The sequence below is a fragment of the Dermacentor andersoni genome, chromosome 7 (assembly GCF_023375885.2).
Source record: "Dermacentor andersoni chromosome 7, qqDerAnde1_hic_scaffold, whole genome shotgun sequence".
NCBI lineage: Eukaryota > Metazoa > Arthropoda > Arachnida > Ixodida > Ixodidae > Dermacentor > Dermacentor andersoni.
Window position 1 is genome coordinate 63,459,515 of NC_092820.1, and position 22,741 is coordinate 63,482,255.

A 22,741-nucleotide genomic window follows, 5' to 3' on the forward strand; every position below is an offset into this window, starting at 1 on the left:
GCCTGGTATATACCTGGTCTGATGGTACTTTTCCATCAGTAGGCAAGAAGACGCTCGGACCTTTCTAACCACTGTGCCACTCTTCTCTCCCACTGTTAATAGTAGGAAGAGGGATGGCAAGAAATAACTGAAAGGTGTTAATGTCTAAGAGCTACATTACATGAGCTGCCTTAGCTCCTTAGGTCACATTTAAAAAAATGATGGTAAGAAAATCACTCATTCTTTTAATCGTGTGAAATGTTTCAATAACATGTTTAATATGCAAAAGTAACTCTGGAGACATTGCGTGGCAAAGCATTCACGAGACCCAGCAACCATCTCATCCATACTTTCTTCGTCTTCAAACACGCTGCCATCCAGAGTGCCGTTAATGTTTTTCTCGCTTGAAGAATGAAACATGAAGTCGACATCCTCGTCAGTTTCGATATCGTTATCTAACAGATAGAAATCTACCGCAAAGTCGACATCCTCGTCAGTTTCGATATTGTTATCTAACAGATAGAAATCTACCGCACTAAAACACCACACGGATCATGCAATGTTTGTTTGAAAGCATGAGAAAGTCTCATACAAACAGAACAGCCAACATCACATAAGGAATGCCTGCTGCTACCAAGTGTGAAAAACGATATTCAATAAAAGCACTGAAATGAAAAAATGCCATTTGATAACCTCCATTTGTCAAAAGCCATTTAGAAAGTGGTGAAATATGCACGAAGAGGTGATCTTGTAATAAGCCAAAAAGTTACAATTACTAATGAAGAGCCGAGGTCATCCCTAAGGAGTTATTGAAGGGCTCCAGAATAATTGCGAGCCTCTGAGGATTATTTTTCCACATGCACAGTAATCTCGATGCAAGTGTATTTTTGTGTTTTCGTAGCGCTGCAATGGTCGCGCCTGCTGATGGAGTGGTGACAGGTAGAACCTCCACCCACTTCGAAAAGGCGTCCACCACCAAAAGGAAGTAATGGCCCTTGAAAGATCCCCCAAAATTCACATGTAGGCGGGACCAGGGTCTCTGTGGGAATGGCCACGGGGTGATTTACACATGGCGTGAGGCCCGCTAATGCTCCTAGCAGATTTGGCAGCTCTGCACCATGTCAGCTATGGCCTGGTCCAGGCCAGGCCACCAAACATGGGACCGGGCCACCATCTTGGTCTTTTCCACGCTAGGATGATCCGTGTGCAGCAACTGCAGCACCCCGGACCGGAGACATTATGGGATCACCACCCTGGCACCCCACAGCAGGCAGGCCTGCTGCAAGCTCAGCTCAACGAGCGGCCTTGTGGCTATAGGCCTGCTCAACCAATTCCTCTTCACAGGACACCGCCTTGACCACCTGGGACAGGACTGAGTCCCGGCTGGTCGCTTGCGACACCGCAGATCTGGAGAGCACCTCCGGGTACGCGGGCTCCATCATGAACACTTCCGCAGGTTCTGGAACGGCCTCAGGCACCTCTGGCAGGGGCAGGCAGCTCAGGGCATCAGCACGTCCCAGGTCCTTTCCTGGATAGTAAACCAGCTGGTAACTGGAAGCTGCCCGCCTCAAGGCCCGGCGTACCACTCGAGGTGATGTCTGCACAGGAACTTCCTTGTCAGGCCCCAGCAGCCCCAACAGCGGCTTGTGGTCCATGACTGCCTCGAACTTCCGACCCCACAGATACTGGTGGAAGCATTCGACACCGAACATGAGGGCCAAACCTTCCTTGTCCAGCTGGCTGCAACGTTGCTCTGCAGCATGAAGCCGACGAGAAGCAAACGACACAGGGCATTCCTGGCCATCCTTGTGCCGGTGTGCCAGGACGGCTCTGACGCCATACAGCAACGCATCTACCGTCAGGACGACAGGCTTAGCAGGATCAAAATGTACCAGCACTGGAGCCTTGGTGATTAGCTCCTTGCTGCGCTGGAAGGCCCGGTCCTGCTCCTTCTTCCAGACCCATTGCTGGCCATCTCGAAGCTAAAGATGGAGCGGCTCTAGATGTTCCGACAGGTTCGGCAGAAAACTCCTGTAGAAGTTGATGAGACCGAGGTAGCTCTGAAGCTCCCTCTTGTTCTGGGGCTTAGGCGCCTTGAGCAAAGCATCAACTTTGCGGGGAGCTGGGGCTAGGCCTGCCTGGGAAATGACATGTTCCAACAACTCAACACTGGGGGCCAGGAAAACACACTTTTCCAGCTTGAGCTTGAGGCCGACGTCCTGCAGTCGTGCCAGGACATCGTGCAGGTTTTGCAGGTGGTTCCCGTCATCGCTGCCAGTAACCAAGATGTCATCCAAGTACACCGCCACGTGCCTCATGCCCCGAAGACGTTGTCCATCTCCCTCTGAATTATGGCTGGGGCTGAGGCCACGTCAAATGTACTGAAAGAGCCCCAAGGTTGTCGATATTGTGACATATTTCCGGGAGGCATCCTGGAGCACCAGGTGCTGGTAAGCATCTCTGAGGTCGCGCTTGGTGAACTTCTGTCCACTGGAAAACGCTGACCAGAGATCTTCAATCCGGGGCAGCGGGTACTTCTCGATGGTAGCGACGGGGTTGATGGTAACCTTGAAATCCCCGCAGATCCTGACACTGCCTTCTCGCTTGAGGACTGGTACGATGGGAGCGGCCCATTCAGATGTCTTGACAGGATGCCCTCTCGCTGCAACCGTTGCAGCTCTTAGGTGACCCTGTCCTTCAGGGCGAATGGCAGTGGGCGAGGCTTGAAAAAACATGACCAGGCTTCCTCTGGTACATAGATGCCAGCCGTCGTGCCGGCGAATGTGCCCACCCCTGGCTGGAACAGGGACTTGAACTCGGTCAGGAGGCTGGGGACGTCGTTCACTACATGCAGGCTGGCTTCCTGGTACTCTGGCAGATGAGCACCCAGTGCATGAATCCAGTTTTGGCCCAGCAGCGTCGGCGACGACCCCTTGGTTAAGTATAGGGGAAGGGTTGCCTCCCTGTCGCCAATGCGAACGCTGACCTGTGCCTGACCGGATGTCCGGATAACGCTCCGCAGCATGGTGGTGCTGAACGATGACTGACCTGGGAGAGCTGCCCGGAGTAGCTGCGCACCATCATGCCCGAAGCCTCGACAGACACGCCGGGGAAGGTACGCTTGAACCGTTTCCTGGCCATGACAGACACACTGGCCCGTGTCCAGCTCCATGGAAATGGGGTGCCCGCAGATTTCGATGGTCAGCAGATACGGTGGCACAGACGACGGTACAAAGCCTGTGTGCTACATGTCAAAAATCGGCGGGTCCTTGGCCACGACGTGAAGCCTGGCCGTGGAAGAACTCGGGCCTGCTGCCGCACGTGCCCGCCGCGTATCCTTGCGATGGCTACCCTGGCCGCGGGCTTGACCTGGGCTTGAACCAGGCTGCTGCTGCTGTTTGCTGTTCGTCCTCCCCCTTCGGCATACCCGTGCCAGGTGCCCAGTTTTCCCACACTTGAAGCATTGTGCTAGAGAGAACTGGCACTGTGAGGGGGAGTGGGCACCACCACAGCGACCGCAGGTCCTGCGCTTTGTCGCCAACTTGTTGACCGCCGCTTCTGCCGACGGAGGGTGAGTCGCACGGGAAGTCTCGTCGTGTCCTTGGTGGCAGCTTCCATTGCCAGCGCTGCCTTCACGGCGTCGTCCAGCGAGGGGTTGGGAAGCTCCAGGAGTCGCGTCTGCATGGCGGTGTTGTTGACGCCGCAGACGAAACGGTCCCGGAGCAGCGAGTCCAGCTGGTCCCCGAAAATGCAGGCACTCGCTAACCCTTGTAGCGCAGCAACGAACTGCCCGAGGGTCTCTCCTTCCCGGTGGCTCTGGTTGTTGAAGTGGAAACGCTCCATCAGTGTGGACAGTGCCGGGTTGAAATGCAAGCACAGTATGGCGAGCAGCTCACCCAGCGTCTTAACGTGCAGCGTGGCTGGCTTGAGAAGGTCGAACAGGAGACTGAAGACGCGGGTTCCGCAGCTGGCCAGGAAAGTGTCCCTCTATTTGGCCTCGGGTGTGTTGTTTGCCCGGAAGAACACGTGGACTTGCTCCTCGTAAATTTGTCAAGTGGACCCATCTCCCTCGAATGGCTCGAGCCTTCCGTGCAGCGGCATGGCAGCAGCAACGGGGGGCGGTGTTTCGCCGCTCGCGGCACCGTGGGACGATCCGTGGGTACTTGTCGCCAGTGTCACGATCCGCCCTGGGCTCACGAACAAGGGAGGGCTCGAGGCACCCTCCGTTAGATGGACGCTCCGCAGCGTGGTGGTGCTGAACGATGACTGACTGCCGAGCAGCTGTGCTCACCCGTGTTTATTGGTGCAGTGACCAATGTCGCTTAACTGAGCCTGGCAGGCCACCAAGACTGGCGGGCCAACGAAGATTATGCCCGAGGGAGCATCACGTGCTTGCTACAGCCCCCCATCAAATGTGGCCACTGTGGTGAGAATTCAATCTGCAACCCTTGCGCTCAAGCAACAGAACACCATGGCGACTAAGACATGAAGGCAGGTTGATTGCAAAGTACAGTCGAATCTTGATAATTCGAACTCGAAGCAGCCCGAAAATTTGTTCAAATTAAAAGAAGGACTTGTTGTTGAAGTATTCGTGCACCATAGAACAATGCACGAACAATGCGAGTCGTGAAATATCGTGGCACGCAACCACACAGCGAGCAAGGACTACGAAACTACCCATGCTGGCCAGCACTCGCTTCCCTATAATGGCAGAAAACAAAACTTCCGGGAGCGAGCTATGCTGGTGCCGGTGGGCTGACTGCTGGCACTGGCACAGAGGTGGGCGCATAGAGACTGTAGAAGGTGCGGGAGTTGAGAGGGACAGCTAGGGGAGTGTAGTTGCGAGGAAGTGTGGGAGGGAAGCTGATCCGGCACATACGTCACGGTAGGGGCCGCTCTCATTGGTCTTCTCCGCTCACGGCTCGCTTGCTGCCGCCGCGAGCCATGAAAAATTGGCCCAGAACCCACCCCTCCCACGGCACGCGTTTTGCTGCTGGTGTGGCTGGGGCATTACGGTGCAACGGAGAAACAGCAGCCTTGAATTTCAGGAGAGGATGAAATTTCTACCAGTTCTTTTTTCTTCGAGCGCGAAGTTGAGATGTCACTCCTAACCTTTTCCTTTATGGCAGGGTCAGAGCAATGCTGGTCGGAGGTGCCGCCACGTGATTTGGCGCGCTGTTGAGAATACTGTCGGAGCATGGTATACAGTAAACAACCGATTTTTCGGACCCTCTAGGGAACGTAAAAACGTCCGAAAATTCAGGCAGTCCGAAAAAATGAATGCATGCAAAAAAACGCACCTCTTTTCTTTTTTTCTCGGATCTAGAGGTAAAGGGCGAAGTACCACGCTTCCGAAACCCTGCCAAAGCATCAATGAACGTGCTATAAAAAGAGGCGTTCAAAAACTCTGTATGCAGCCGACTGCCGGTTTATTATGTACATGTCCATCGTCGGGCAGCCAGTGTTATTGCTGCAGTGGCTTGAAGAGCTTGTTGATTGTTTGGACGGCGTTCCGGTTGCATGTGATCATATTCACCTCGATCTGAGCAAGGGTCATGTCAGCACTGTACACCGATGAAAGAGTCAACAGTGCTCGCGTTAACTCGGCGCTTGTAGGCGGCGCAGGCATTGGCTCCTCATTTTCAACATCGGAGTCTACTGAATCCCCCACAACCTGACGGACTATTCCCTCGTCAGTCAGTCTGCGCAGAAGTTGAGCTCGTTGTCAGCGTCAACAAACTGTTCAAAAGTTATTTTCGTGGGTACGGTACTGCTTTCCGCGCTTCGATGCCATCGGCGAGGACGACGAAGACGAAGTGGGGGCCATCGAAGGCAAGCGAAATCCTCAAGTTGCGAACAGTGGAGTTCGCTGACGAGCGTCGAAGCACCTAGGCCTAGCGTCGCAGAGCACACTTGACACAACAGCACAACCACACACCACGCTAGCCAAAACGTGGCCTGCGCAAACAAACGAGATAGCACCACAGAACACCTATATAGCGCCGCTCCGGAAACTCTGCCGGAGGTGGAAGTGCGGCCATTTGCGGCGATGAACATAGCCAGCGTGGCCAGACCAAATAGGTGTGTGAAGGCTAGATTCGGCTAGTTGTGGTTCAAAGCGGTGATATGCTTGGGCTGCAAGTCGATTTCCTTCGCAAGGGCGCTGTGCGAGGAGCTAAAAAGTTCGGAAAATTGGACGGCGGGGGGTTCGAGCGTCCGAAACTTCAGATGTCCTTATACATTGATTCTATGGGGCTCGTGGCGGTGCCGCGAAGACGTCCGAAATATCAGGCATGTGCGAAAATTTGGGCGTCCGAAAATTCAGTCGTTGACTGTATTCGAATTAACTGTCGCGAATGCTTGTGCATTCGAATTACTGGCCCAATGGAATACACAACTGTGACGCGACTATAGTGTCAGTTTGAATAAACTGGAAGTTCGAATTAAGAGTGTTCGAATTAATGAGATTTGACTGTATGTCACGGGAGCCGGTGGTAATGGTGGAGATAAACATATCTGACTGTCACAATTCTGAGTTTACAGCTCGTCAAACAAAAAAAACACAAAGAAGCCCAATCAGGGTAAAATTTACTGGAAAAGGTGCTCCTCTCAAGGTTTATTTCAATCAAGCCATATCTCAAGACGGTTTCATAACTTTTTAATGCCTACAACTAGGTTAGCTACTATGCCTGCGTAATACAGTCATGCAGAGTTAACACATTGGCTCCAGCATACCTGGAATCTGTCCATTGTCCGAAATTTAGTATACCACCTTTATTATTTATGAATTTCTACAAAATATTGTACTCCAGAAGCGTAAATTAAGATTAGAATTTCCGCAAGAAATGTCTACATCCCCTTTGATACAGTATGCAGGTCAAACGCCCAAACTTAAATATGGATGCCAGGTATCAGTTGATAGCATCTCTACACAAAGTACTCACCATACTCAATGGCGTTGACACGCCGATTGGTGATCTTGATGACACTGTCTAGGGTGATGAAGGAGGTCTGCAGGGAAGCCAGCTCCACGAGCAACTTGACTGCCTCGTAGTAGTTCTTCTTCAGCTTTCCCAGCTTCTGGCCACCGCGGGCCAGGCCGGCCAGCTCGTTGGCTGAATTAAAACGACACACATGGAGAAGTGAGAAGACTGCAGCAGCTGATTAGCAAGCTGGACAGGCTGTCAAACCTGTCGCAAAAGTCACTATTGTCACATTGTAGTGACAGTGACCAACACAATCGCAAAAACTGTGAATCACGAAACAACTCTTTACTGAGCGAACTTGTACCCAGAGAAGCAAGTGACACTCGAAGTACAATGACAGCACCGAGCACATTAGAAGATTGTCGAAAATCTTATCTGCGGATCAAGTGCGTCAGCTTTTGTCACGGAGCAAGAAATATAGGAGTGGAAACTCCGCTGTTTGCGGCGACCAGAAAAGGTCACAAGCCCGCGGATATATTTTCATGCTGGCGGCACCTGGCGGCATGGGAAGAAATTACCGCCGTTTCGGTTGCCAGGGCAACCGGTCGAGCGTGTTGCTCCCGTTCGGCCGCGCGCGCCTGACTTCTACTGAGGGCACTCTCGCGCGCTTGTTTACCGCTTGTAGCCCGAAGAGCAACTGCTGCTACGCTTCAGCCATTTGAGCACAGTAAAAAATAAAACGCGTTTTCCATGACAGCTATAAGATGATACGTAGCTTCTCGTTGTAGAAAGGGCTATCTTGCTCCGTGGCGGGCGGTTTTCGGCTTTTTGCGCTTGCGAAACTGATGGCTATCTCGTTCCTAATCGCTCAAAGGGCGACCGCTTGTTTCTCGCTCTAGTGCTCACAGGGGTGCGCTTAGGAAGGATGCCGCCGTGCATGTGTTTCCGTTCCTTTTATTTTTTTTAAGACTCGCGAAAACTAGTTGCCCTAGCTGCTTGGCGATAAGAGGAAGATTAGCGGAAGTTTGCCACACGTGTTGCTTTTTTTGATGGGCACACAACAAAACAGTTTTCTTGAGTGCGCGCACCTACGCAGTTCGATTACGGCGTGCCCGCTGAAGCAAACACCCGTGTCGTCTGCTTGTCGTCTGCTTTGAGCGGGCGCCGCCGGAGTGAGCGCCGGAGCTGCCGGAGCCGCCGAGCCGCCTGTCGGGCGCTGCTGTTTTTTTTTTTTTCCGCTGCGGCTTCTACGACGCGCCGCATGGTGCCGCCACTGCATAGGGTAGCGTCGGCGCATGCAACAATTGTGACTTTATCTGGTCGCCCGCGCTCGCTCGCGCTGACGGGAGTTTCACCTCCTATATGTCTTACTCCGTGGCTTTTGTGCAGCACTAGTTGAAGGTTCCAGTGTAATCACCGGTGCCCACGTGCCCTCCAGAAAGTACACCATTTGTGTCGCACATACAATCAGATTACCCATGGTTCGGTGACAACAGACAACAGGTAGAACTATGGATAACATTAGAGAAACTTCCGATACATGCAGGCATGTCCTGCGCTGAGCGATCACGCTTAAATTTGTTAGCTGGTCAAAAGCAGTCACTGGAGAAAGATAAACAAGTGCAAGCATCACAATTTTCTCGTCCACTTCATCAGCATGTGCACAAAAACTTGTGAATGTCACATTCAGACACTGAATATCGCCAGGGTCTCAGGTAGCCTACTGCCTTCAAGAGTTGCTGTACAAGGTCTATCAGCATGGACAGACTGTTTCAGTGCCCAGTTTCTGTATCTTGCTTGCCTTGATTTAGTGGAATTCGGACTCTAAATATCTGCTTTATCATTGACTGCCTTATGGCATAGTTTGCAGTGGAATCCAAAGTTGATGCACCTGCACTTTCGCATGCCTCCAGTATTCTCCAGTTACATATGCTGACATGCAACTACAGTCAAACACCGCTACAACAAATGCCAATTCAATGAAATCTCTGCTAGAATAAAATTATGAATGACGCCACCGATGATGGTCTAAACAAAATGATGCTTCATGACACGTGAAAGCCAGCTATGCAGAAGGTTTTAAGTAGTCTTGAACACATGAAGCAAACTTCAAGAGTACACGTGATTAGGGATGCCAGTTGATCTGTTCATTGTGTTACCTGTGGTTTGAATGAGTAAAGCTTTGGGATTGAGCCTTGCTGCCAGGTTTTCTGTGGCTACAATATGCACATTGTCCCAGTTTATCTCGTTACCACTTTTGTGGGCATACTCTATGAGGGTGTGCGTCAGTATGTGGTCTTAGGAGGCACTCTTGTGCCGCTTGAGATGCTTGCAGAAATTTCCAGTTGTATCAATATGCACTGATTTGCAATTGGCCCACGAAATCTTGTAGACCGCGCAAAGAAAACCTGCTTGAGGAAGTGGATCCTTCCCATTCAACAGGTCACATTTAAGCTTGCTTGCTAAAAACACAATCTACAGCTTCAATCCTCATATGTATGGGACAGTGGTTCGCTTCTCTATTGATGCTGAAGCATTCGTTGGCCGCTTGACAATCTCCTGACAATAACTAGTGTAGCATCTACATTCAAGCATACAATTGTGAAAAATATTGATAATGTGGTTTGATGTGCTAAAGCCACAATCTATTTGTGAGGCAGGCCGTAGTGGGGGGGGTCTCCAGATTAATTCTGACCACCTGGGTCTTTATGACGTGCACCCAATGCACGGTACACGGATGTTCTTGCACTCCGCCTCCATCAGAATGTGACCACAGCAGCTGGGATTGAACCTGTGACCTCAGGCTCATCACCGCAATGACATAGCCACTGGGATACTTCAGCGGGTGCACTGCCCTTTCATCTTCAATATAAAAAAACAATTACAGTAAAACCTCGTTATAATGAAACAGGATATACTGAACTAATGGATATAACAAAGCAATCGCGATTCGCCTCGAAATTCCAATGGATGCCCATGTATTGAAAACCGAATTTTAACGAAGCTAAAATTTCCTCGCAATGGGTACAAGGAACCTTTTTTAGAGTGCAGGTCTTTGGTGCCCGTTCCAGCGTTTTGCGGTGCCGTCGTGCCTCGCCATAACCAGCTCCGTAGTTGGGGCCAGCGCGCGGCTCTAGCTGCACGCGCTCCTGGCGCCATCTCTCGCACACGGCACAAGCCTTGCTCAGCCTAGTAAGCCTAGTAGAAGACCGCTCTGTAAATAATGACAGCTTCACCATGGGTCATGCAAGACCTATAATTATGGACCCTTTTCCCCAGCTAGTTTGCTCACAATAAACAGATGGCTCCTGCAGTGTGTCTAGCCATTTGTTGACTGAAGGCCCACCTTGTCTTCGCAGCGGTTCGATTCCTGGTTGCGACAGGCGCGTTCCAATAGGCGTAGAATGAAAAAATGCTGCTGTGCTATCAGGGTGTCCCATGTGACTTGTGCAAAATTTTAAAATATGCGAGTGCCATGTAGCTGGACAGAACTGAGGTAACGCTGTTTGACATCGTTTGGAGCAGGTCAGACTATGTTTTTTATTTTGCCTAATGACATAATTATTAATTATTTACTTCTTAAATATTGTTACGGTGAAGAGAAGGACGAAGTTGAATTAGACTAGAGGAAGACGAAGTCTGGCAGTTGCCTGAACGCCATATACCTCTGTTGTAAATATACATTATTTTATACTCGTGGGCCTGCTTTCTTCCTGCAACATTTTGGTGGAGGTGCGGGGTATCGATCCCCGTACCTCTCGCAGTGGACATCATCTACCTGCCGCCACAATGGCAAATCAACCGACACAAGCGACAACGCCTCAGCAGCCCGTGCCAACGGTCATCCTCACTCATCCGCGGGACCCAGGGACATATTGTGGCACGGACAACGCCGACGTCAAGGACTGGCTTACGATGTACGAGCGAGTGTGCGACAACAACAGGTGGGGTCCAACAATGATGCTACCAAACGTCATATTTTATCTAAGAGGAACTGGAAAGCAATGGTACGACACACACGAAGCTGACCTAACGAGCTGGGATGTCTGCAAAGAAAAAATGCGAGACCTGTTTGGCAGACCTGTCAGTCGTCAGCTGGCAGCAAAAAAAGAACTTGCGTGCCGCGCTCAGACGTCCACAGAATCCTATGTCGTGTACATACAGGATGTGCTGACCCTCTGTCGCAAGGCTGATAACAACGTGACCGAGGCAGACAAGATTGGTCACATACTGAAAGGTATTGCAGACGATGCCTTCAATCTCCTGATGTGCAAGGATTGTGCCACTGTGGATGCAATTATAAAGGAGTGCCGGCGCTTCGAACAAGCGAAGGGCCGCCGCGTCGCTCAAACTTTCGACCGATTGCCCAATACCACCGTGACATCTTCTTGCGAAGACCCTCCGCGGTTCGTTCAGCCCACAGGACTGGAAGATATCACACGCATCGTTCGCCGTGAGCTTGAGGCCATGGCTCCGGCTCCAGTTCGTTCCGACTGTCGGGAAAGCGTTCCCGCTATCTCCCTTATACAAGCGGTCGTTTCGGGAGGAAATAGCAAGTTTGGGCATTCCATCTCTCTGCTCGGTCCGCCATACAAACACCTACCAGATTTCTCCGGCCGCTCGCTCCAAGACGCAAAGCTTTCGCCACTCCGTCGCAACCCAGCTGACTGGCGCACAGCGGATGATAAACCCATCTGTTTTAATTGCTCCGGTATTGGACACATCGCCCGTCATTGCCGCAACCACTGGTCGTCGCCTCCTCGATGGTCGTCTCTGAGTCACTACCGCCGAGTACCAGACAATCGTACTTTCTCACCCTATACGCCGACTAGGAACATCAACGCCGACAGTGCTCCACCAAGATCCAGCCGCTCCCCGTCTCCGCAAGGTCGTAGGTCCCGTTCGCCTCTCGTTCACCGCTCTTCGTCCCCTTCTGCAACCGGTCGCTTCGCTTCGGGAAACTAAGCGGTGCAGCTCCCGGAGGTGAAGCTGCAACTCCGACCCGGCCCACAAATCCTCTGTTCACCCTGCCTACATGTGGAAACCTACTGGACATTGAAGTTGATGGCATTCCTGTTAGATCTCTGGTTGATACAGGAGCGCAGCTTTCAGTTATGAGCGCTGCTCTCCGCTGAAGGCTCAGAAAGGTTCTGACACCTGCCGTACCGGGCGCTGTGCGAGTCGCCGATGGAAGTACTTCACCTGTTCTTGGAATGTGCACAGCACGTGAACCATTGGGGACCATTATACCGTTGTTCTATTTATCGTCCTTGAACACTGTCCGCACGACCTAATTCTCGGCCTCAACTTCCTTTTGAAACACTCTGCCCAAATTGACTGCTCCGCAGGTGTCGTACCAGTTGGATCTGCCACTTCCTGCCGACGCAACAACTTGTGCTTCACACTGCTTATGTTCTGCTGAGTTTGCAAGGCTGTCTCCACAAGCGGCTACAAATGTCCTCCTGACACCCTGTCCTCCCGTACCTGATGGCGAGTACGTCGTGTCGCCGCTTACTGACGTGGTTTTTTTCGCGCAATATTGCCCTGCCGAGCACCGTAATCTGGATCCGCGAGAACCGCACTCGCGTGCCCATCCTCAATTTTGGATTTTCGTCACATGTGCTGCCACACGGTATCGCCATAGCACATATCACTCCTTTGGAAGAATTTGAGGTTTCTTCTCTGACCTCTGAATCCTTCCTCGGTACCAACGGACCTTTGTCACCCACTCCTGCGTACTCGACGCCCGCGGACGATGTTTCTAAGATGATCGCCCCTGACCTTCCTTCCGAGCAAACAGCAGCTCTTCGTCACCTCCTGTCATCTTATCGGGACATCTTTGATATGGATGACTGTCCACTTGGCCAAACATCTGTTGTCACACATCGCATCAACACCGGCGACGCCAGCCCCATTCATAGGCGGCCATATCGTGTCTCCGCAACAGAAAGGGCCATCATACAGAAAGAGGTAGACAGGATGATGGACAAAAACATCATTGAACCGTCCAGTAGACCGTGGGCATCACCGGTTGTCTTAGTGAAGAAAAAAGACAACTCGTGGCGCTTCTGCGTTGACTACCGTCACCTCAACAGGATAACAAAGAAGGATGTTTATCCCCTGCCTCGCATTGATGACGCTCTTGACTGCCTTCACGGATCCCAATACTTTTCATCAATTGACCTCCGCTCCGGCTATTGGCAGATTAGCGTCGATGAGATGGACCGCGAGAAAACCGCCTTCGTCACACCGGACGGTCTGTACCAATTTAAAGTCATGCCCTTTGGTTTATGTAATGCGCCAGCTACATTCGAGCGAATGATGGACTCTCTCTTGCGCGGCTTGAAGTGGTCTACATGCCTCTGTTACCTCGACGATGTGATTGTGTTTTCGCCGAACTTTGAGAGCCACCTGCGGCGCCTCACAACCATACTCTCCGTGTTTCGCAGGGCTGGCCCTCAGCTAAACTCCTCCAAGTGCCATTTCGGTCGCCGTGAAATTAACATGCCCGGCCATCTCGTAAACGCCGCCGGAATCCAACCTGATCCACAGAAAGTTCACACCGTGCGAAATTTTCCTGTACGTTGTTCAACAAACGATGTCCGTAGTTTTCTGGGCTTATGCTCTTATTTCCGGCGATTTGTGAAAACATTTGCCGACATCGCTCACCCTCTCACTGACCTTCTTAAGAAAAACGTCTCTTTCTCTTGGGGACCACTGCAGGAGAAAGCCTTCTCTACCCTGATTGAGCGGCTTACAACTTCACCAATTCTGTCACACTTTGATCCTTCTGCGCCCACTGAAGTACTAACTGACTTGAGTGGTCATGGCATCGGCGCTGTCCTCGCTCAGCGTCAACAGGGCCAAGACCGTGTTATCGCTTATGCTAGCCGCCTTCTTTCCACGGCCGAGCGAAATTACTCCATTACTGAGAGAGTATGTCTCGCGCTCGTATGGGCGGTCGCGAAATCTCGGCCGTACCTTTTCGGTCGGAGCTTCTGCGTCGTAACCGATCATCACGCCCTCTGCTGGCTCTCCTCTTTGAAGGACCCAACTGGACGACTTGCACGTTGGGCATTGCGTCTACAAGAATATACATTTTCTATTATGTATAAGTCAAGGCGCCTACATAAAGACGCTGACTGCCTGTCCCGCAGTCCCGTGGATCAACCGGACGATACCGTTGCAGACTCGGACATCAGTGTTCTATCCCTCTCCGGCTTCCTCCATATTGGCAACGAGCAGCGCAAAGATCCTGTTCTTCGAGCACATATGGAACGCCTAAGCTCCTCGCCCAACGAACCGTCCCTTCGGATGTTCACCTTGCGCGATGGAACTTTATACCGTAGTAGCGTTCGCCCTGACAGCCCGGAGCTCCTACTAATCGTTCCCAAGCACCTTCGACTCGCCGTGCTCCAGCAATTTCACGATGCTCCTACTGCTGGACATCTGGGCATCACTCGTACATACGACCGCCTGCGGCGCCGCTTCTTCTGGCCCGGCATTCATCGCTCTGTGCGCCGTTATGTCGCTTCTTGCGACCTGTGTCAGCGCCGGAAGATGCCTGCTATGCCGCCCGCTGGTTTGCTGCAACCAATAGATATCCATAAAGAGCCCTTCTTCCGTGTGGGCCTAGACCTCCTGGGCCCCTTTCCAATTTCCATCAAAGGAAACAAATGGATTGCTGTAGCAACAGATTATGCCACGAGATATGCCATCGCACGAGCGCTACCAACCAGCTGCGCTACAGATGTCGCCGACTTCTTACTATACGACGTCATCCTGCACCATGGCGCCCCTCGCCAGTTGCTTACGGATCGCGGCCGCTACTTTCTATCGAAGGTCGTCGATGATCTTCTCCGCTCCTGCCGGATTTTCACCATTTTACCTGTTGCATGGCCGCGACCCCACCTTGCCCTTTGACACGTTGCTACCTTCCGCAGTGCAATCAATCACCCAGCACTGGTTACGCTCGCGATGCTATTGACTTACCCGCCCAGGCCCGAGAGGTCGCCCGTCATCGCCTCACAGCTCGCAAGCTTCTCAAAAGCAACGCTACGACCTTTGGCACCGAGACACCCATTTTTCACCTGGTTCCCTTGTCCTTCTCTGGACCCCTTCATGTCGCGTCGGCTTGTCGGAAAAACTACTTTCGCGTTATTCTGGTCCGTACCAGATCTTACGCCAACTGTCCGACGTGACATACGAGATTGCCCCAGTCAGTCAGCCTTCAGTGCCTCCCAACGTCACTAGCGATGTTGTTCACGTCGTCAGGCTCAAGCCCTATGTCCCCCCATTAAGTGAGGCTCGATAACTTGCACCGGGACGGAGCTACTCCGCTAGGAGGGTGATGTTACGGTGAAGAGAAGGACGAAGTTGAATTAGACTAGAGGAAGACGAAGTCTGGCAGTTGCCTGAACGCCATATACCTCTGTTGTAAATATACATTATTTTATACTCGTGGGCCTGCTTTCTTCCTGCAACAATATTATAAGCAGAGCAAGATTGTCAATCATAAAATTGCAGGCTATCATGAAATATTTCCAGCCCAGCTCAATACGTGCTACATAATAGTTTTTATCCAAGCGTGAAAGAAAGCCTGTGTAACAAAAAAGTGCTGTACGACGAGCCATGTGCCACTTCTTGCAGCCTTCCACTGTAGTGGAACGTTTCCTGTTGTAGTGGAAAGGTTTGCAATTATTTTTCATTATAGCCAAAGTTGCCAGAAAAATAATTTGACCAGATAAGACAGCTTATTTAGCAGACAATCACTCCTGCGTGTAAATTTTTTTTCTAGTGTCCACTAGTGTCCAGCCCTATTTACTAAAATTGATAATCGCTAAGCTTCACAGTCACATATTAGATATAAGTGTCCTTGTTAGAGACATTAAAAATTATATTCTGGGGTTGTACGCACCAAAACCATGATCTGAATACGCTATAGTGGGAGACTACATCGGCGTTCTCGCGTTTCGCCCTTATCGTAATGCAGCCACCGACCCCGTGCTTAGCAGCATCGAAATGTGGCTGCCAAGGCTGAGATTTGAGCGTAGCGCCAAAGCCACTAAGCAACTACGGCGAATTAGAGAGTTTGCCAACCAATGAGTGGTTTACATACGTTAGGCAAGAACGTTCAAAGTTGAACATTTTGCCATTAGCCACGACATAAATGAGTCACGAACAATACTACATTTTTTCTGTAAGCCGCTATGAAACTTCCAAGACACGGATGTTCTCAGCTCGGACCAATGCATAGACAAATGCAACATAATGGACCCACTCACGAGTGATTACATAAAAAATGACGACATCACACCAAAAAACATTACTGAACCAAAACCAAGACAACCTGTGGCTTCCAAGCCATCGGCAACAAATAAAGAAAAAAATATTAGTGCGAATGACTAACTTTGATTTAATACCGCTTAAAGAAGGTTTCACTGTGTTTCGGAAAACAATTTTTACCTCTGTCACCTAGCATATGTGCACTCTACAGCAACGCTTAGACCATTTGGACAAGGCGTAGCGAGCTCGGAAGAATAGATACGCAACATCTACATGTCTTCTGAAGCACTGGCCAACGTTTTGTGCCATTCATGCAGTCATAGTTGGCGACAAACTCCAAAACAGCGGCTTGCAGCACTGCACCAGCCTTGTGCACTGCCACTGTAAACAGAAGCCGCAGAGGCCAGCTGAGGCAAGCAATGGAGCGCCACCACGTGATCAGACATGGAAGTGCCCCTAGCAGAGTCGCGGAAAGCACCTACAAGTAGACTTGTGCAAATATAAATTTTTTTCGTTCAAATTGAAGTCAAAGCGAATAGTAAAAGGTGATAAATAATTTTGAAATGAAAAGTTCAAAAGGTCAGATTTGCATAAACCCTTGACACAAATGCCACATGTCGACAAATCTAAGGAAGAATGGTTCCTTACTAGTGAAGAATGAAACAGATTCATCCCTGGAATCCGGATAGTGTTGAAGCAGTGTTATTCAGATATTTTCATGGAAAAATGCAAGTTCAACACCTTTTCACAGCCAATTGGCAGTGAAAATTAATTTACAGGCTTTTGCTCAGTGTGGTCTGTGTTGTCCATCAGTCTACATTAAGCTTTCTGTTGGTGGAGACTGCAGGGGGGGTATTCTGTAAGAGTCCACCTAGTGGACTGTCCATTTCGGCTGCTGCTGATTGGATGCAGCTGTAGGAGAGAGGAGGAGACGAGCGGCCCTAGCCAATCAGCAGCAGCTGAAATGGACAGTCCACTAGGTGGACTCTTACAGAATACAACACCTTGAATGTTTCAAATTCGCCCGTCGCCATACAGGCAGTGGCATGACGTGCGGCCTTGACTACAAGATGCCAGTAGTTTATGCTGGGTTGTGCAAATTCAGGGGAGGTATTCTCGGTGATCCCTTTCGCAAATACTATCACTTTTGTGGGATTTCACGTAATTCAGCACCGGAAATAACGAAGTATGTGGCTGACACATCCGGTGCCAAGTTGCACAAGATTTTGCAGAAGTCATTATCGCTCCGAAAGTGATCGCCCGAGAGCACGGAGCAAGAAACATTTAGGAGTGGAAACGTCGCATGCTGTTTGCGGCGACCAGAAAAGGTCACAAGCCCGCGGAGCCGTTATCGTGCTGGCGGCGCCTGGCAGCCTGGAAAGAAATTACTGCCGTTGAGAGCGCACCTGCCCGGGTGCTGCATTTTTTTTTCCGCTGCGGCGTCTACGACGCGCCGCATGGCGCCGCCACCGTATATGGCCCCGTCGGCGCATACAACAATTGTGACTTTATCTGGTCGCCGGCACTCGCTCGCGCTGACGGGAGTTTCACCTCCTAAATGTCTTACTCCATGCCCGAGAGTACCGATCCAGCTCATTGCTTTCCGCCTATGTGCGAGATTACCTTACTCCATCCAGTAAGCATGCACACAAACTTGCTAGGAACATCTGCCAATTCTCAGTCTAGCCCGTGTGGATGATCTTGGGCCCGATCACTGAAGAGTGTCAAACCTCCAGCAAGGATAATATTTCCCACCCACTAGCAAGCCTGCCTTGGCTGTTAGGCCTAACCAGAACTGCTTAACCAGGTGTCGGCAACCAAGGTTACAGTTTCATGCCGAATAGATGCAAATCTATACGCAGAGGCAGTACAGCTCTCGGGAATCCGAGAAACCATCTCGCCAGTCAAAGTGAGAGTGTGGTGCACAAATTGATTAGCGCGAACATTCTTTATCGTCGCCATATTTCAGGACATCATAACACGGGTCACATCCGAAAAATCGAGCCAGACAACCGTCAGCATGCGGAACTTTAGTCGCCGTCATACACTGGTTCAAGAGAAAAGGTGGTAGTGCCACAAAATCAATATTCTAATAACCAAGCAGATACAAAAGTCCAGTTAGGGACTGTAAATAAATTTCGTATATGGCTTGTCTGAGCCATGTTATGGCAATAAAATTTCTCACCAAAACTGAAACTCTCATACATGCTTTTAAATGCATCTTTGTTTGTTTTGAGTACTACAAATTTTGAAATTTGAGCTGAAGCAAATATCAAATTGTATAATATTTCATCGTATATTTGAAAATATTGAATATTCGCAAATACTAAGCACTGGAAATGCAGAGGCATGCCAGTGGCTCCAGCAATAAAACATAGAAACTGATGAGTGCACCCGTATAGTCTGTCGCTGCCAAGCCTCTCATCTTCGCCTATCTGATCAGCAGCATGTGCCGTCACGAGTTAGTTGCATTGCACGCTATAAATAGGCAACAAACCAAACGTGCTGCCAACCTCTACCACCTCCTTGAGCAGGATTCATCCAAGCGTTTATCACTTGCCAAACTGAAAGCAGCCTGCAGTCATCAAGCACCTGACTATGAGGCAGACCATAGTGCAAGATTAATTTCTGGATTAATTTCGATCACCCGGATTTCTTAAGATGGTCCTAAATCTAAGTGCATAAGCGTTTTGGCATTTTACCCCCGAAGAAATTCGACTGCTGCAGCCAGATTTCTGCCGGCGGCCTCAAGCTCAACCACACAGTGCCATAGCCAATGGGCTACCGCAGCAAGTAGCAAAATTAAAAAGAAGAGTTTGGGCGTGCAACGTGATAATTCTATAGTGCTTGAAATTTTTGTTTCCCGGAAAGGGCAGTTATTCTAACATTGGCACGGTCCTCTGTGTGTTAAAGACTGTGCGGTGACTGCAGGCTGGCCACTGATCTGCTTGAACTTGTACGGAAGATAACCTGGGAAAAAAAGTTTCAAATGCAATGGTCACTCACTGTCTGTGCCTTCCTGGTAGCACTCGAAGATCGGCAGGGTCACACCTGAGGGGGGAAGAAGAGTGCGTAAGGGGTGAGTAATGACCACACGAGGCTCTGTGTTTCCGCATTTGTAGGAACAATGATGGCGGAAATTCAAGACCAAGTAAATGGCTCTTAAGCATCAATCATATATATAAGGTACACCGTGGGATGAAGCTCTTTGCCAGCAATATTTAGCAATGCCTGTCAAGTGTCAGTCCATCTTAATGCTAGTAATTTCCTAATGTTGCCAAACTGCCTAATCCTATTACTCAGAACAACAGACTTTATCAAAATAATTCCTAGAGGGAAATCTGGTGCCACCGTCTACGCGAGTTTCTTAATGGGCGCCGTGCCTCCTTGGGAATGCCAGGATGTGGGTGTGTGAGGCTTCGTCTTGAACGTGGCTTGGCCTAAAACATGGTCATGGGCACTCCAATGATGCTTTCATAAAATAAAACCTTCTTAAAAGGTTCTTTTTCTATAATGTTTACTCACTTACAGTGCATAACCAAGCAATGGCAAACAAGAACAAGTGAGAAACTTTTGCAAAGAAAGCACAGACCTTGTCGTATGTCCACCAACTTTAGTGGCTTGCCGCTACTTCTTACGTTTCATATAGTTGTACATCGAAGTTTAAGTCTTGATGACTAACAAAACAATTTCATCATGTGATAGACAGTTTTAGAATAGCGTTTGTCACCTTATGTAGATTAAACAGAAGCACTTTTGCAGGACATTACGGTGCGCATCCCTTCAAGACTTTTCGTGTGGCATGCGGGAACGTAAACACGAGGAATACATTAGAAAACAGGGCGCCGTTTGCTGCCTTGTGCCAAACGTATCCAAGCCAAGAAAATCCCTTAGCAACCATCCTGTTGTTGCTATGCAGACACCTCTCGTTTAGGCATACGGACGCCGGAATCGAATTACCGAACAATCCCAGAAATGAGACATGCTATGTGCCCACAACTAACATTTCAGGTGAGTTTAGAGGAAGCCAAAGCTCATTTCAACATTTCCTGGCGGTCAAGGACAGCGAGAGCATAGCCATGACAATGCAGGCTGAAGCGGAAGCCATGGGTGCTGCCATGTCCGATAAAGCTATTTCTTAGTATACGTAAACATTACGAACATTAAACTCATTAAATAATGTACGTTATAGCGTACATAAACCACAGAACATTACGAACATTAAACTCATTAAATAATGTCTGTTATCATAGTGTACATAAACCACAGAAACCCAATAATGTTTGGAGCATGCGCAGTGATGACAATACCATTTCTTTATGTATATACAGTCAACGACTGAATTTTCGGACGGCCAAATTTTCGGACATGCCTGATATTTCGGACGTCTTCGCGGCACCGCCACGAGCCCCATAGAATCAATGTATAAGGACATCTGAAGTTTCGGACGCTCGAACCCCCCGCCGTCCAATTTTCCGGACTTTTTGACGGACGGAAGGAATTTTTGGCTCCTCGCGCAGCGCCCTTGAGAAGGAAATCCACTTGCAGCCGAAGCATATCACCGCTTTGAAGCACAACTAGCCGAATCTAGTCGTCACACACCGATTTGGTCTGGCCACGCTGGCTATGTTCATCGCCGCACTTCCGCCTCCGGCGGAGTTTCCGGAGCGGCGCCATTTCGTTTGTTTGTTTGCGCAGGCCACGTTTTGGCTAGCGTGGTGTGTGGTTGTCTGTTGTGTCAAGTGTGCTCTGCGAGGCTAGGCGCTTCGACGCTCGTGAGCGAACTCCACTGTTCGCAACTTGAGGATTTCGCTTGCCTTCGATGGCGCCCACTCCGTCTTCGTCGTCCTCGCCGATGGCATCGAAGCGGGGAAAGCAGTACCGTCGGACGACGTGATCAACGACCTCCGCTCTGCTGGGGTTTCCATACCCACGGAAATAACTTTTGAACAGTTTGTTGACGCTGACAACGAGCTCGACTTCCGCGGAGAACTGACTGACGAGGAAATAGTCCGTCGGGTTGTGGGGGATTCAGAAGACTCCGATGTTGAAAATGAGGAGCCAATGCCTGCGCCACCTACAGGCGCCGAGTTGACGCAAGCACTGTTGACTCTTTCATCGGTGTACAGTGCTGACATGACCCTTGCTCAGATCGAGGTGAATATGATCGCATGCAACCGGAACGCCGTCAAAACAACAATGAACAAGTTCTTCAAGCCACTGCAGCAATAACACCGCCTGCCCGACGATGCACATGTACTTAATAAACCGGCAGTCGGCTGCATACAGAGTTTTTGAACGCCTCTTTTTATAGCCACTTCACTGATGCTGTGGCAGGGTTTTGGAAGCCTGTTACTTCGCCCTTTACCTCTAGATCTGAGAAAAAAATAAAAAGGGTGCGTTTTTTTTGCATGCATTCATTTTTTCGGAATGCCTGAATTTTCGGACGTTTTTACGTTCCCTAGAGGGTCCGAAAAATCGGTCGTTGACTGTAATGCTTTTACATTTCATTGCAAACGCTATTCTAAAACTGTCTATCAAAGAAAGAACAGCTACTTAGGTGTTATTTTATTAGGTAATGAACCACAGTGACGGACAGAATGGTGTTAGCCAGTTGTGCCTTCAAGGTTTCCTAGCTCTCCAAGAACGACACCAATCAGAGGCCACCCCATCCTGGCATCTCCATGCATACAAATGCGGCACAGCACCAATTTTAACTCTGGGTAATATTTTCAGTAACTCCACGGTCACAATCACATGAAGAAAACAGGCAATGAGGCCAGATAAAGCATAGGGGAAGTTAACTGCTACATTTAATGGAAATGCAGACGTAGTAAGTCAGAACTAGAACTGGACAAAAAAAGGCAACTTGCTGCAGGTGGGAGCCGAATCCACAACTTCCACATCAGACTGTGGTGCTTTACCAACTAAGCTATTACGACGTCCATCGTCTTGCCCCATATATTGGGTATTTGTGTAGGTGCACAAAATTAGCATTGGGATTGATAGCAAGCGCCACTCATGGTTAGGCCATCAGTCATGACGTCTTGAGGGGCCACAGAGAAGTGCTTTGTGGTTTTCATGCAGTGTTTGGGCCAAATGCTTGACACTTCTGCTCAAATAGATGAATAGTTATATTTGTTCCCACACATGACAAAACCCGCCTGACTGCCCTCCTTTGTCATGCCCCTTTCAGTGCCAGTGCTTTCATTTGCTTTCCCGAAAAACAATAAAAAATTTCCCACACTTTACGTATGTGTCAACTCAGTGCATGTGCTGGTGGTACTGCACAGATAGGAAATACTTCAGCTAGTCAGACACAGTAGTGCGGAGGAAGAACTCTTAGCCGATTCTGACCACCTGATGTTCTTTAACCCTTTACGGACGAGTGTTGCTTACAGGCAAAACACCAGAAAAGCTATTTTTCTTGCCAAGTTTCGGCATTCAGTACAAAGTTTCTGGCTATATCTCTTCAGCCAACACTGACTGACAGGCAGCAAGCGTCATTTGTTGGATTGAAGCAAAAACACAGGGTGATGTAGAAGAACTTT

The 22,741-nt window shown here is 49.7% G+C and overlaps 1 protein-coding gene across 2 annotated transcripts in view; it reads right to left on the reverse strand.

Annotated features, from left to right (window-relative positions):
* Window positions 1-22,741, reverse strand: part of LOC126534385 (V-type proton ATPase subunit D-like) — an 81,743-nt gene that overhangs the window by 51,558 nt on the left and 7,444 nt on the right. For both annotated transcript variants that reach the window (XM_050181661.3, XM_050181660.3), the window contains exons 4-5: window positions 19,197-19,241; window positions 6,924-7,094 (exon numbers count right to left, since the gene is read on the reverse strand). In XM_050181661.3, coding sequence (XP_050037618.1) covers window positions 6,924-7,094; window positions 19,197-19,241 — 216 coding nt within the window. The remainder of the gene's footprint in view (window positions 1-6,923; window positions 7,095-19,196; window positions 19,242-22,741) is intronic.